The sequence below is a fragment of the Crinia signifera genome, chromosome 1, assembly GCF_055691185.1.
Source record: "Crinia signifera chromosome 1, ASM5569118v1, whole genome shotgun sequence".
Classification (NCBI taxonomy): domain Eukaryota; kingdom Metazoa; phylum Chordata; class Amphibia; order Anura; family Myobatrachidae; genus Crinia; species Crinia signifera.
The window spans coordinates 369,526,890-369,541,682 of NC_139217.1; the positions used below are offsets into that span (position 1 = coordinate 369,526,890).

The 14,793-nt window shown below is 42.7% G+C and overlaps 1 protein-coding gene across 1 annotated transcript in view; it reads right to left on the bottom strand.

The window, feature by feature from the left end:
• AACS (acetoacetyl-CoA synthetase) overlaps nucleotides 1-14,793 on the bottom strand; it is a 77,088-nt gene that overhangs the window by 11,873 nt on the left and 50,422 nt on the right. Inside the window, exons 11-14 of the mRNA XM_083150629.1 lie at nucleotides 13,688-13,752; nucleotides 12,069-12,191; nucleotides 11,008-11,121; nucleotides 6,894-7,019 (exon numbers count right to left, since the gene is read on the bottom strand). Coding sequence (XP_083006755.1) covers nucleotides 6,894-7,019; nucleotides 11,008-11,121; nucleotides 12,069-12,191; nucleotides 13,688-13,752 — 428 coding nt within the window. The remainder of the gene's footprint in view (nucleotides 1-6,893; nucleotides 7,020-11,007; nucleotides 11,122-12,068; nucleotides 12,192-13,687; nucleotides 13,753-14,793) is intronic.

The following is a 14,793-nucleotide window of genomic DNA, read 5'->3' on the forward strand; positions in this document are numbered from 1 at the left end:
ACCATTCGCAAGGCGGGGTTTGGTGGACTCGCAAGGCTGGGCATTTGCGGCCTTGCGAATCAACCAGAATAACCCCCTACATACAGTAGTACATCAATGGCCCTTGCACTGACTACATCGCTGCTGCAGCATAGCGGACACCAACTACAAGCAGTTCCACTTTGTGGAATCCCTATTCACTTTATTAATGCTCCCTCTCACCATGGCGGCAGAGAGCACAGTCATTTTGCAAAGGAACACAGACTACAGAAAAACGAACATAAAACATCCTTCTGTTAAGAATTAAGTTTTTGCGTTTAGCCTTCATCTAACCACTTAGCCATCTTATATTTTTTCCTCAAACCACTAAGACATTGTCATTGTTTACGAGTGAGTGAATTAAGTTCTCACACACTATTTCATATAAAAAAACTTTAAAAAATATAACTGTTTAGAACATTGGTAGACAATAAAGGGATTTTTGTAAGAACTTACCATTCGAATCCCTTTCTCTGATTCTATCCTGGTGACGCAGCTGACCTTGGGATGTAGTAGGGTCTGAAGGAGCCAGGCACCTATGCTAAACTTTGAAGAGAGGCAGGCTCCTCCCCACTGCATCCCATGATTCCTCAGTTCAACTTTCAGAGCACACTGGGATACAATAACTCAGTACAACGCCTGAACATATTATAGCACAATCAATTAACATAACCATTATAATATGACAATACATGAAACGGTATTACTTACTGAGCGTAAGGGAGGGATCGCTGCGTCACCAGGATAGAATCAGAGAAAGGGATTCGAACAAGTTCTTACAAAAAAAAATCTTTTTCTCATTCATCTATCCTGGTGACGCAGCTGACCTTGGGACGTTCAAGAGCCGGTCCTTTGGGAGGGTATGCTCAGGTCTGCAGTTCTCATCACTGCTCGCCCGAATGATGCGTCCTCCGACACGAACTCATGGAACCTGTAAAATTTGCTGAAAGTGTGAACAGATGACCAAGTGGCAGCCCTGCATACTTGTTCAGCCGTAGCTCCATGGCGCACTGCCCAAGAGGCAGCAACTGACCTGGTGGTATGAGCATTGATCCTGGAAGGCACCGGTCTGCCAACTTTAGTATAGGCAAAAGCAATTACCGACCTCAACCACCTAGCAATAGTCTGTTTAGAAGCAGGCCAGCCCTGTTTGTGTACATCATACAGCACCAATAAAGAATCCGTTCTACGGAGATCTTTCACTCTGTCCACATAAATGCGCAAAGCGCAATCAGCATTAACATTTTTCAGTCTGTCCCTTTTTCTGGTCTCTTCTGGAAGACTGAACACCGGAAGAACAATTTCTTGGTTTAAATGAAACGAAGAAACAACTTTAGGAAAAAATGTAGGAACTGTCCTAAGCACAGCCCTATCATAGTGAAAAAACAAAAACTGAGACTTGTAAGATAACGCTCCTAATTCAGAAACATGCCTAGCCGAGGCGATTGCCAACAAAAAAGTCAATTTCCATGTCAAAAATTTTAGGTCAGCCGACCTTAAGGGTTCAAACAGAGGCTTCTGTAAAACTGATAACGGTACTTGTGTACTTTCACGGCTCCCATCGCATGCGATTGCATGAGATCGCATGCGATCTGATGCGATGCGATGTAATTTTTCACTGAAATTAAGGACATGAGTTGAAATCATGTAAAATGCACCCCAAATGTAATTTTTCACACTGTACCACCCCCACTATCAACGCCAACCCGAAGCGTGGCGAGCGCAGTGAGCCCGCGAGGGGTGGCGGTACGCGTCCTACGACCTTTTCATACCCCCACTATCCACGTCGGCGTGGAGCTGAGAATAGAAAGTGTGGCGAGCACAGCGAGCCACCGAGCCCGAAGCGTGGCCAGCGCAGCGAGCCCCGCGAGGGGACACGGATACCTTCACAGGTATCCGTGTCCCCTCGCGGGATTCACAGGTATCCGTGTCCCCTCGCGGGGCTTGCTGCGCTCGCCACGCTTCGGGCTCGGTGGCTCGCCACACTTTCTAATCTCAACTCCACGCCGACGTGGATAGTGGGGGTATGAAAAGGTCGTAAGACGCGTACCGCTGCACTCACCACGCTTCGGGTTGGCGTTGATAGTGGGGGTAGTACAGTGTGAAAAATGACATTTGGGGTGCATTTTACATGATTTCAACTCATGTCCATAATTTCAGTGAAAAATTACATTGCATCGCATCAGATCGCATACGATGCACATCGTGGGAGCCGTGAAAGTACACAAGTACCCTGACAACACCAAGGATAAATCCCATGGTGCCATCGGCTGTTTATAAGGAGGTTTCAATCTAGTAACTCCTTGCAAAAAGGTCTGTACCTCCGGTATCAAGGCCACCTTCTTTTGAAAATAAATAGACAAGGCTGAAATCTGTACCTTCAAGGACTGAAGACAGTCCCAAGGAAAAACCATCTTGTAAAAATTCCAATTATCTAGAGGACTAAAATTGAGAAGTGTGAACCCTCTGACGTTCATACCATCAATTTTCCAGATAATACGATAAGACGCCACGACTGTGTCGACAACCTCCGAATGCTAAAATACCAAGATCTTCTTGGCCAATCCGGTGCAACCCGTATCACAGCTGTCCCCTGTGACCTCACCCTCTGCTACACCCGGGCAATCATTGGAAATGGTGGGAACACATAAGCCAACTCGAACTTCCAAGCTACCGTCATGGTATCCACTGCCCAAGCTAGAGGGTCCCTGGTCCTCGCACAGAATCTGGGAACTTGACAATTGTGCGTGGACGCCATCAAGTCGACTTCTGGGAGGCCCCAACGAGCCATAATCTCCTGAAAGACTTGGGGATGTAATGCCCACTCTCCCTCCAGAAGTTTCTCTCTGCTCAGGAAATCCACCTCCACATTCCGGACTCCTGGGATGAATACAGCAGAGATGGCTGGAACATTGACCTATGCCCACTGAAAAATTCTGGACACTTCTGTCATCGCCATCTTGCTGCGCCTGCCCCCTTGGTGGTTCAAGTATGCCACAGCCATGGCATTGTCCGATTGGATGCGAATAGGAAAACCTTTCAGCCTCTCTTCCGCTTGTGACAGTGTCTGCCACACAGCCCGCAATTCCAGAACATTTATCGGAAGTACCGATTCCTCCCTGGCTGGTGGTGACCACCAGCCAGTCCCATGACTGGAGAGAGCGACCCCACTGGAGTGAGTCCACATCTGTCCACCAAAGCAACGCTGTCCTTGTTTCCATAGTCAAGATCACTCTCTGACTTCATGGTCTTGGTATCTCCTGACCAACATGCCAGAATGTTCCACTGAAATGTTCCACTGAAATGGTCAAGAGTGGAACCTGGCGTACTGCAGAGTCTCGAAAGTTGCCACCATCTTTCCCAATAACTTCAGGCAATGCCATACTGATGGCCCCGGTGACCTCAGAATTGACCAAACCAGCTGACAAATGTCCCTGCCCTTCACTTCCAGAAGGAATACACAATGTAGATGTGTATCCAGTATAACTCTCAGAAACTGCAGTTTTTGAGTAGGACACAAGTGAGACTTCTGAAGATTCAGGATCCAACCGTGGTCCCTTAAGAACTGAATTGCCACTGACAGATTTCTTTGCAATTTCTCTGCCAACTCTGTTTTGAACAGCAGGTCATCCAAATATGGAAAGATCACTATACCCTGTAGTCTGAGGGCAGCTGCCATGTCTGCCATAATTTTTGTGAACACCTTTGGGGCTGTAGGCAGCCCAAAGGGAAGTGCTTGAAACTGCAGGTGTAAACCCCCTATTTCAAAACGCAGTAAGGATTGATGTTCTCTGCAAATGGGAACGTGTAAATACACGTCTTGAAAGTCCATGGACCCTAGAAATTCTCCTGGTTCCAGGCTCGGCAGAACCAACCTCAGGGACTCCATCCTGAAATGGTCCACCCATAAGTGGAGATTCAGAGACTTCAGATTTAAGATTGGTCTGAAAGTATTGTCCGGCTTTGGTACTAAGAAAAGAATGGAGTAAAACACCTTCTTTCTTTCTTTCTTTCTTTCCTTTTGCGGTACCGAAACTACCACTCCCTTCTCCAGAAGAGATCTCGCTGTCCCCAAAAGGGCTGATCTGAGTCGAGTTTCTCTGGGTAACGGAGTAGGTAAAAACCTTTTGGAGGAACCCCCTTCAGGTTTATTCTGTACCCCTGGGACACCACATTGAGGACCCAAGGATCTTGACCTAACAAGGTCCAAGTGTCCCGATACTGCAAGAGGCGACCCCCCCACGCTGAACACAGATTGGTGAGTCTCCGACCCGTCATGCTGAGAGCTTCTCCTCCCCTCTGGAAACCTGTTTCTTTGTAAAGGCGGAGAAGCGGGATTTTGGAGCTTTTCCTTTTCCAGCAGCGAACCGACCTCTACTGGACTGACTCTTTGATGATGCACCTCCCCGTAAAGGAAGGCCGAAAAGAGGAATGAAAGGCAGCAAACCTCGATGAACCTTGTTTCGCTGCTGGTGTAGGAAGAAAGGTACTCTTCCCACCTGTTGCTTGCTTAATAATGGCTTCCAACTCTGAACCAAAAAGCAATTCCCCTTTGAAAGCCAAAGCCTTAAGGGATTTCTTGGATTCAATATCAGCCTTCTAGGCCTTGAGCCACAAAACTCTACGAGCATGCACAGAAACTGCAGATATCTTGGACAGCATTTTAACCGCCTTTTCACCAGCCTCGCAAGTATATTCCACGCCAGCCTTCAATTTCTCTGCCAAAGCCAAGGCTTCCGTATCTGGCTGTAGGAAAGAGCAGAGGGTATTAGCCCACACTACCATAGCTTTGGACACCGATGCAGAAGCAATGACAGGCCTAAGAGCAAAACCCACACCTTCAAATGCTGCTTTTAAGCAACCCTCCATTTTTTTTATCCACTGGGTCTTTAAATGCAGCACTGCCTTGCACAAGCAAAACCGTAGCCTTTGGCAGTCTAGCGACCGGAGCATCTACTAAGGGAACTTGTTCCCTCCGGCATAATATATAAGCTCAAGTATCTTTTAGGTAACAGGATCTTTTATCTGGCATTTTCCAAGCCCCTCCTAACAAGTGGTGCATACCCCTATCCGAGGGAAAAGTGACTGTGTCTCTGCGCTGTCTCTTGAAAATTCCCTGAACAGGAGCTTTATCTCCTTCAGATAAATTTAAAGCCTGCTTCACAGCCAAAATTAAAGCTTCAATACAGGGTACAGAAATATCTAACTCATCCTTCTGATCCCAGTACATCTCAGGGCCACACGCTCCCTCCTCCTCAGAATCCAAAAGGTAGGCAGAGATGCTACAGAATGTCTGGAAGATCACACTTGCAGGAAAAACCTTCAGCTCTGCAGCACAGTGATTTCCAAAGGTGCCAAACACAGAGTGAAAAGAAGAGACCATTGTCCCTGCTCCAGCGGAGTCCGTGGCTCTTTGGCGCCATCTACCGCCTGGAAGCTGCTCCTTCAGTTGGTCTTCTCCTCTCCCTAGTGCCTCCCCCCTCGGCCGGGGATCACTTGGGATTGCACGTGTCCGGGCTCCTGTAACAGGCTGTGCCTTCCGTTATGGAGTCCAGCCTGCAAGCTCTTTTAAAATGGCGGATGCCATATTGGAGGATCCTTCACCTATGATCCCCCCTGCGGGGAGCCAAACCCTGGAGTCCCCCAGAGCCCAGGAAGCTTCTATGGCAAAGAAGCTACAAGCACTGGACAGAGAGACCAGACAGTGTCTCTCTGCACACAGGACGCTGACTGGACGCGCTTCTGTCAGCTCCTGCTGCGCTGTCAGTGTGAGGATTCTCATAGAATCCCCACACTGCCGCCTGTCCTAACTAAGTGTAAAATTAATAAAAAAATAAACACCTAGCTATCTTATCTTCTGGCTGCGGCAGCAGCCTGTTCAGCATAGCACCCACTCCTGTGGGCACCTAACACAAACTGGGGAATCATGGGATGCAGTGGGGAGGAGCCTGCCTCTCTTCAAAGTTTAGCATAGGTGCCTGGCTCCTTCGGACCCTACTACATCCCAAGGTCAGCTGCTTCACCAGGATAGATGAATGAGAAATATTGGTCTACAGATGATCGGACAATTGCAACCTTACATTTTCCAGGCAGAATGCCGGGTGTACACAGAGGTGGTGAGGGCTGTTTTACATTTGATTATCTCTGCAGCCGCAGAGCTGAGAGTTCCAACTCGCTGCTTGATCAGTAACTGACTGCAGAGCTGGTTCTAGGGGAGCAGAAGGACCAAGAGGTCCCTCTGCCTATCGTTAGGATGCAATAGAGAAATGATAGCCAGAATTTGATTGGTTAGTATGGGCAACATTATCTCTTTCCATGGTTTGAAGCTTTAGAAAATGTACCCCTAATACTCTTGCTCTCTAACATAGCCACTCAGCTCAAGCACTTACAGTAGCTGCTTGCTTACACAGTCATCTTTAATCCCATCTAATATGTTAATAATTGATTTTATGCCCCCTATCCACACATCACTGTTTGCCTCAGTCACTACCCAGTAGTATCTATTATTAATGTGTATAACCTGTCTTTGCATTGTAAATTCAAAAAATAAAATAATATAAGAAAAACCCTTATGATTTTTTAATAAAATACTGTATGACATTTACTAGGAGATGACATTCTATGCTACTGGCCTTCTTTTGTATTCCTGTCATGATAGGACTGTAAACAATTCTAATTATTCTACTATACTGAATAAATAACTCACAGGCCAATATCTGTAATACACCTCATTAAGTACATTGGAAGACATTAAAATGCTATTTTTCCCACTGACTGTTGGTCAAATACAACCACCCACTGCCACTATCTGGATTATAATTACAGATGATAGTTTGAGCATATTCATTAATGATGCATCTTTCTTAATGTGGTACCTGGGAATTTGGAAAAATATGCTTTCTGGTATTTGCTGCCATTTTCATCATTCCAGAAGTGCGTGGGCTGAGATGGTAACGGAATTAAACACACCAGCTCTCCGCTTTCCCCCCACACTGCCTTTCCTGGGGAAAATGGAGAGAACTATTAAGGAAAATAGGAACATCTACATAATTAGATGATAATATTGGAACAAAAAACGAACAACGGAGATTATCCACTTCCATAAAAAAGACACATTCTACATCGAGTTCTGCTACTGAAGTGATAACTTTATTTTCCTGCCTTAATACAAGTTCTGATTGTCGACTGTACAACTACACAAGCTTGTTTTATTTATTTAGATTTTCTGTGTGCTATGTAAATTTGAACAGCATATGCGTATCTGATTCACAGATTGAAGGTTCTAAAGAAGACTGTTTAGTGTGACCCAATTAATTAAGCATATTCATTGCAATCTTGGCATTAACACCTTTACAGGGGAGGGGAATGAATTGACACAACAAACGCACAACTATTACACAGTGTGTTGTTCTGTCAGAAAGACTCAATGAGGCAGAATATTAACCTTTAGTGAGACACAAAGCTTTTGAGATGTGAGGTACACGTCACCAAATTCAAGAATAAAACATTGTTCCCAAAGAGCATTAGCTGAAAAGTCCGACTTCACTTGCCTCTGACTACAAGTCTGTTATGCACGGTGTACATAAATAAAATGTAGGCACAGTACCCTTTTCTGTTTGCATCTCTTTTGTATGTTCATCTCTTTTGTATGTTCATTTGTAGAGATGATCAACTGACAAAGGATCCCCAGTGTCCTTGAAGTTGTTATTCAAATTATAGTTTAAATTGATGAGTTACATTCAATTGTAATTTAGTGTTAAACAAAATCATTGTTTTGTTTATTTTGACACAAATATTGATTGCGTTCAGAAATAATGTAAGTAATGTAATTTACAATGGAAAATAATAACCTGTATGACAGACGTGCAATTATTTGTCCCATCTGGTTAACATTTTTCTATTTCTAATATTATAAAACAGTAATTCTCTGTATAGTACCAAATACTACATTATAGAATGGAATACTTTATAGCTATGCACCATGGCCCTTATTCAGATCTGATTGCAGTACAAATTGGTTCTCAAAATGGGCAAATAAGGGCTCATATCACAACAATTCCATCCTGATTATACTGTAGGCTTTCTGGAAAACTATAGGTGAGTTTTCAACAATTGTTTTCGTTTGGGTACCATTCTGGAAAGGGCAGGCGATTGCAGTCTAAAATGTGCCGCGGAAGAGTTGTCATAGGTGGTCTCTGACAAGACCTCTTCTCGCACAGATGCTGTTTTGGAGGAACGCCTGCTCTTGACAAACTCACAGCTGTGACCTATTTTCTATTTCCTTAAGATGAAATTGGCATTGCTGCAGGAGGTACGGTATTAAAAGTTTTTGACATCCTCTTACTTCCCATTGCTTCAGACTTTCAAAGCAATTTTTTATAGTATTTGTTTTAGATGTCCTTTGACCTTTATGCTGACTCTCTTGTCTAGAAACTCTCAAAGAGGTGTATTCATGGGTGCCTTTATGATACACAGGAGTATGCCATTCAAGTGTGTGCTGATCAGTACTAAGAGTTTTAAAATGAATCTATTTTGATCACCCAATAGATGAAAATAAAATGTGAACAATGCCACAAGGGTTTAATTGGCCTTGAAATTGTACAATAGCACAAAACAAAAAACTGAAACCGCTTGTTGTAGCGCAACCCATGCAATCTCATAAAGTACTTCAAATAAATTATGGAAAAGAGAAAAACGTTTTTAATCTATTTTAATGTGAAGTATACAAACAGTTTAACATAACAACCTAGGTAGCAAGCCACATTAATCAAAACCATTATTTTCTGTAGGATGCATCAAATGAGAAAATATATGTAAAAATCAGTGATAAGTAACTGGGAGTTAAATACAGGTACTGTATATCTTAATGGGATAATCCATTTGCATTGGTTCCAGTTTCACTGATCATGAATCAGTTATCCATCCAAGATCAGTAACTTAATTTTAATTAACTAAAAAAGGCTTTACAAACTGAGGAGTAGATGTATGAAGCAGTGAGAAGTGAGAAGTGATAAAGTGACTGGCACTTTATCATCGGCCAATCAGAGCCTAACTGTTCCTTTTTAAACCCAGCCTGTAACTTAACAGTTAGGAGCTAATTGACCGGTGATACAGTACCAGGCACTTTATCACTTTTCCTCCGTTATCACTGCTTCATACATCTAACTCTGTATCTCCAGGAGGGACACAATGCTCTATTACTGGACTTTCCTCTTAAGTAATGATTGCCATCACCTGTGCTGAAAAACCTCTCTTATCAATTAACCTGTTCAACACAGGTGATAGTATTCATAAATTAAGAGGAAACTCTTAATTTATTAAGACATTGGGCGGTATTCAATGAGCCTGATTCGCCATGTTTTTATGGCGAATTTGTGCTGTTTGGCGAATTTTTGACTAAAACGGTGAATCACCCTATTCAATGACCACATGGCGAATACATTTGAAGGTTTTTTTCGCCATGATTCACCGAGTAGCAATCGCTATCTTTTTATGGTGAAGTGGAATGTGAACTTTTAAAATAAAGTGTTTTGTTTTTTACATTTGGTGTAAAAAAATCAGGAATTTTATTCTGAGGAGGGGCATGCTATTTTTATTCATGTGCTGTAAGCACATGAATATATATTTAATTTAAAAAAAAAAAATTTTTATTTTTTTTTACACAGCAGCCAGCAAGGGGCGCCGGAGCCGAGCCGCTCATTAGATATTCATATGTTCACTGCACCCGATCGTTATGATCGGGTGTAGTGAATATACTCGGTCCCCTGCTGGCACCCCGGGGGGGGGGGCAGTCTGTGCTGACTGGCACCCGGGGAGCCCACCTCCCCCCCACAAACGTTCTTAGGCAGGCAGAGAGACTTCCATCTCTCTGCCTGCCACCGTCCTCAGGCTCCCTGCGGCGTTCGCCGCAGGAGCTCATATTCGCCGGTCAGGGGCAGCGAGCCCCTGACTCGTTGAATACCGGAGCCAGCGAGGCTCCGGAACGTGGCGATGTGCAGCGAATCCTAAAAAGGATTCGCTGCACCTCGCAGGTATTCTCATTGAATACCGCCGATTGTGTCCCTCCTGGAATGGGTCATGTTGGGAGGAGATATATACATACATACATACATACATACACACACACACACACATACATACATATATATATATCTAATGGCCAGCACTCCAGTTTCCATTGATATATATATATATATATATATATATATATATATATATATATATCCAATTCGAAAAAATAGCACTCACCAGGGCTTTTGAATATTCACAGATAAATAGCTGGATTTTTATTCCATATCAGGAAACAGCAATTCAAGCAAGGATCAGGTCGACGTTTCGACCACGGAACGTGGCCTTATTCATGACCTCCTCGTGCAGGACAAGACAGTCCTGTCCTGCACGAGGAGGTCATGAGTAAGGCCACGTTCCGTGGTCGAAATGTCGACCTGACCCTTGCTTGAATTGCTGTTTCCTGATATGGAATAAAAATCCAGCTATTTATCTGTGAATATTCAAAAGCCCTGGTGAGTGCCATTTTTTCGAATTAGATATATATGTGTGGCCCCGACGAGGTACCACTGATGTGCGACCCCAGGCGTATGCCAGAATATTTAAGTGTGTGCTGACCCAATCCAGTATATCACGTGAATGTATACACAATGCAAAAAGAGAGCAGACATCAGGGTCAGTGACCTCTTCACCATATTGAAGCTATAATTGCAATACAGTATGCAACCATTATCAGAGAGCATTTCCATGGTTAAGGCCTATGAGTTTAAATTGGCAATAACTAATTCAGACGGCTTTCAAAAATGCACCTTTGCAAATGTAACCCCTAAAGGAAGAGTGTTAAAGGTAAACTCCTTTTGCAAGAATTATGCATCTATCAATTTGTTAAGTCCATTTTAGAACTCAATGGTGAGTACTTTAACCCCTTAGATAGTGTAGAATCACTTATAGAGCTATTGTTTTAGAATCCACAATAATTACCTTCCTCATTCCAAGCTTCCACCCCCATTGCAAGGTTCCTGGCCTGGATTTCCCCTCTGTAAACTGGAATGGTGACGTTTTGACCCATGAAACAAGATATAATATCTGTGCCGCCTAGAGGAGAAAAAAAAAAACAGTATAATCTATATGGCAAGTACAAATCTATATGGCAAGTTACGTATTAATACAGCTAAGAAACACAGCAGCTATTAGATGAAACAGGTGAAACTGTTATTATGGAACCTCCTAATTGATGGGGATAGATAAGGAGACAATGCTGATTGTTCTGTGTGTCCATCTTTATATTTACCTTTTGTTTATTAGTCTTTTTTTTATTAAGTGCCAGCATATCCCATTACAATTTTTGGAGCATGTTCAAATGTGTGCAATTATCTGAGCAAGTGTTATATTGTTTCAAGGAGATCTGCTTCCAAGGAACTAACTGGGTCTTCTTCCCCTCCAAACATGGTGCGTTTGCCTTCCAGCTCTTACAAGCCCTGCACTGGCTCCCTTTCCCTTTCAGAATCCATTTCAAGCTCCTTACACTCACTACAAAAGCTCTCAACCACTCCTCTTCCGGTTACATCTCTGACCTGATCTCCCTTTACACTCCTACCCATCCTCTTCGCCCTGCTAATGCACGCCACCTCTAATGTCTACTGATTACCTTCTCCCACTGCTACCTACATTTTGCACTTGCTGCTCCCTTTCTCTAGAATTCTCAACATTTCCCCAGCAGACTCTCCACCTCTCTATAAAACTTCAATCAAGCGCTTAAGACCCACTTCTTCACCAAACCCAGCCAACTCTCTCATGTTTTTAAAAGAATTAATAAAATTCTGAACATTTTGGAAGTTATAACATTTTGCACACTCATTGTCATAGCTTGTCAATTTTGTGGGTACATTGTGTGTGCAGGGCGTGCACTGGTGTGCAGGGCGACCTTGTCCTCTGCTGCCCCCCTACCCCCCCAGGACTTAACCACAAACCACAACGCACTCTGGATGAGGCCCCATGTATACTGATCTACAAAGCTGTCCTTATGGACTGGATACTCATACCTGAGATAGATCCAAGCAGGACATTCTTTTTTATATGCTCATACACGTAGTCATAGCTTTGCGGCTTTAGCGGTGACCCAGTTGATAGTATCGTATGAAGCGTTTTCAGACTGTTCGTTTCACCTGTTAGGAAGTAATATAAGGTTAGCAAATCCCTTTTAAATTGTTTACAAGTAAAACCACTGCCATAAGTCCTCACCTTGTATATAATCTCCCTTAATTTCGAGGTTCTGTTTGTGAAATCATCCAAAATGTGCCTTTCACACTTCCAGCTCAATAAATAATCCCTTTCCCAAAATGATCGGATAAATCATGTATTCTGTACAATATCAATATTCACCATGACTGCTAAAATCAATCCACCACCCTGAGAAATCAGTGCTGCTTTGTTATGCTAATTTATGACATTGCAGAAAGATGCACACAATAGGAAAAACTCATAGCACAGCGCACACACATATTTCAGTGTGGTTTAGATGACTGCCATTATCTTATTGTAGTAGTGGGGTTTAAAATATAAAAATAATAAATCATGAATCAGCAGTACTGCAATTTTTTTTGGCCATGGTATATCGTTATTTTTCCAGTACAGAACTGAACTTAAAGACACTACAAGAATGCTCCCAAGAAGTCACTCGCTGCATCCTGTTATGTGCACAATATATGGACCAAGAGGCTGAAGGAGTACTACAGCCAAGGTGATCAGAAACTACTGCAAGTTACTTTGTGCTGATAATCACAAAGGTTCTCTGGCACTATGGGCCTTATTCTAGTTCACTTTTTCTGACAAAATCCTTCTTAGATGGACAAAACCATGTGCACTGCAGGTGGGGCAGATGTAAAATGTGCAGCGAGAATTAGATTTGGGTGAGTTATTTAGTTTCTGTGCAGGGTAAATACGGACTGTTTTATTTTTACACTGCAATATAGATCTCACTTTGAAGTGAAACCCTACCCAAATCTAATTCTCTCTGCACAAGTTACATCTGCCCCACCTGCAGTGCACATGGTTTTGTCCATCTAAGAAGGATTTTGTCAGAAAGAGTGAGCTAGAATAAGGCCCATGGGCCCTACTGCAAAGTTAACTCAACAGGGTACATTTTTAGATAAACGTTCTATTGAAGATGGGGTGTTGCACATAACAACCAATCAGATTCTATATATTATCTAGAAGATGCTAGATAAATAAGATGCAGAATCTGATTGGTTGTTATGGGAAACATCCCATCTTCAATAGAACTTCCATCTTAATGGTGCATTTAATATATAAAGACATTATATTGCTAGCAGCTGCCTTCCCAAACAGAAATTTGAATATAACTGTGGGAAAACATTGGACCCAAAACATAAAGCTGGGACATGCAAAACTTCCTTATCTAGCATTGCAAGTAGGACAGCTTCCATAAACCAACCCCCACTGTCCTGTAGAATCTTCTCCTTTCCAAGGTGTCCAATCAGACTGAGTCATTTAATAAAAAAAAAATGTATGCAAAACATCAAAACACTGGCTTTATTTATTAACTTACATTTCTTCCATTACGTAGTAGTTCAATAAGTGTAAACACAATTATTGTCTAACGAGTGATATAGAACACAATAAATGTAAATAAAACACTTACGTGGTTTGAGATTTTTCTCCTCTAGTACAGTCAACCATTTGGCCCCTGTTCCCAAAATGGTTATCCTGCAAAACAATTCTGGCGTGTTAAAGACAACAAATGATTACATAGTTCAACAGTTGTGTTTGTGGCACTAGGGTTTACAGTAAATGATTATTAAAAGACATTCAGTAATGTATTACAGTTTGGAGTTGCTACTTCGGGGTGGGATCCATCAATTAATCCATGTTTAATGCAATGCATCCCAACCAGTCACAGCATGCATACTGGAGTTTACTAATGATGTATGCATGAATAAAAGAGCTGTCCTTTGCAATGATAGAGGACTTCTAAGTTTATGACGCGTAATCCCATCTGCACATGCTTAGGATGACGCGTGTGCCCCAGGGGGTGCTGAGTGGGATCCGATTGGATCCCTCTAAGTGGCAAAGTATGATTAAAAGCCCATAGGCTTCTAGAGGGCAACACTATCTTAACATGAGGTTGCCCACCACATCCAAGCCCTAGTAAATATTGCATTCCAGTGCATGGTGCATAAGAGGTAAGGAACCAAACCTTCGGAAACTGCATTTTCAGTCCGCCAGGCCCGATTTTGGTCTCAAAGCAACTGTGGCAGCACACGAAAGCAGCGTTTTGGTGGCGATGACAGCAGCCATTTCACAAAATAGAATTGCTGCCTTTGCTTTGTGGGAGTGCCAAGACTAGTGTCTTAAGTCTTTGGAGAAAGATTTCCTGGCCTCTTGGAAGGAACTGTGTTGGCTGGCCTGCGTGACCTCATTCAAGTTGTTGCTGCTGAACAAACTAAACACCAACAGAGGAATCTAACATATACAATTTAGCATCAAATGATAATCTCCAGCTCACCAAATATTAGAACCTAAGAAAATCTAGATTGTAGTTTCATAGGGAACATAGATATCAGTCCAAACGCCTCTGCTATTATCACTAGAATACACTTCAAAAGAAAAACGGAAATAGGAAAATCTGACTCTATAAAGTCTTGAAGTGGGAATTCTGAAAGAAATGATCATCAATCGAAGTTCTAAACATCACAAAATAGCTGCAATCGCTTCTCATAGATAGTTTAACGCCAATCACAATGCAAA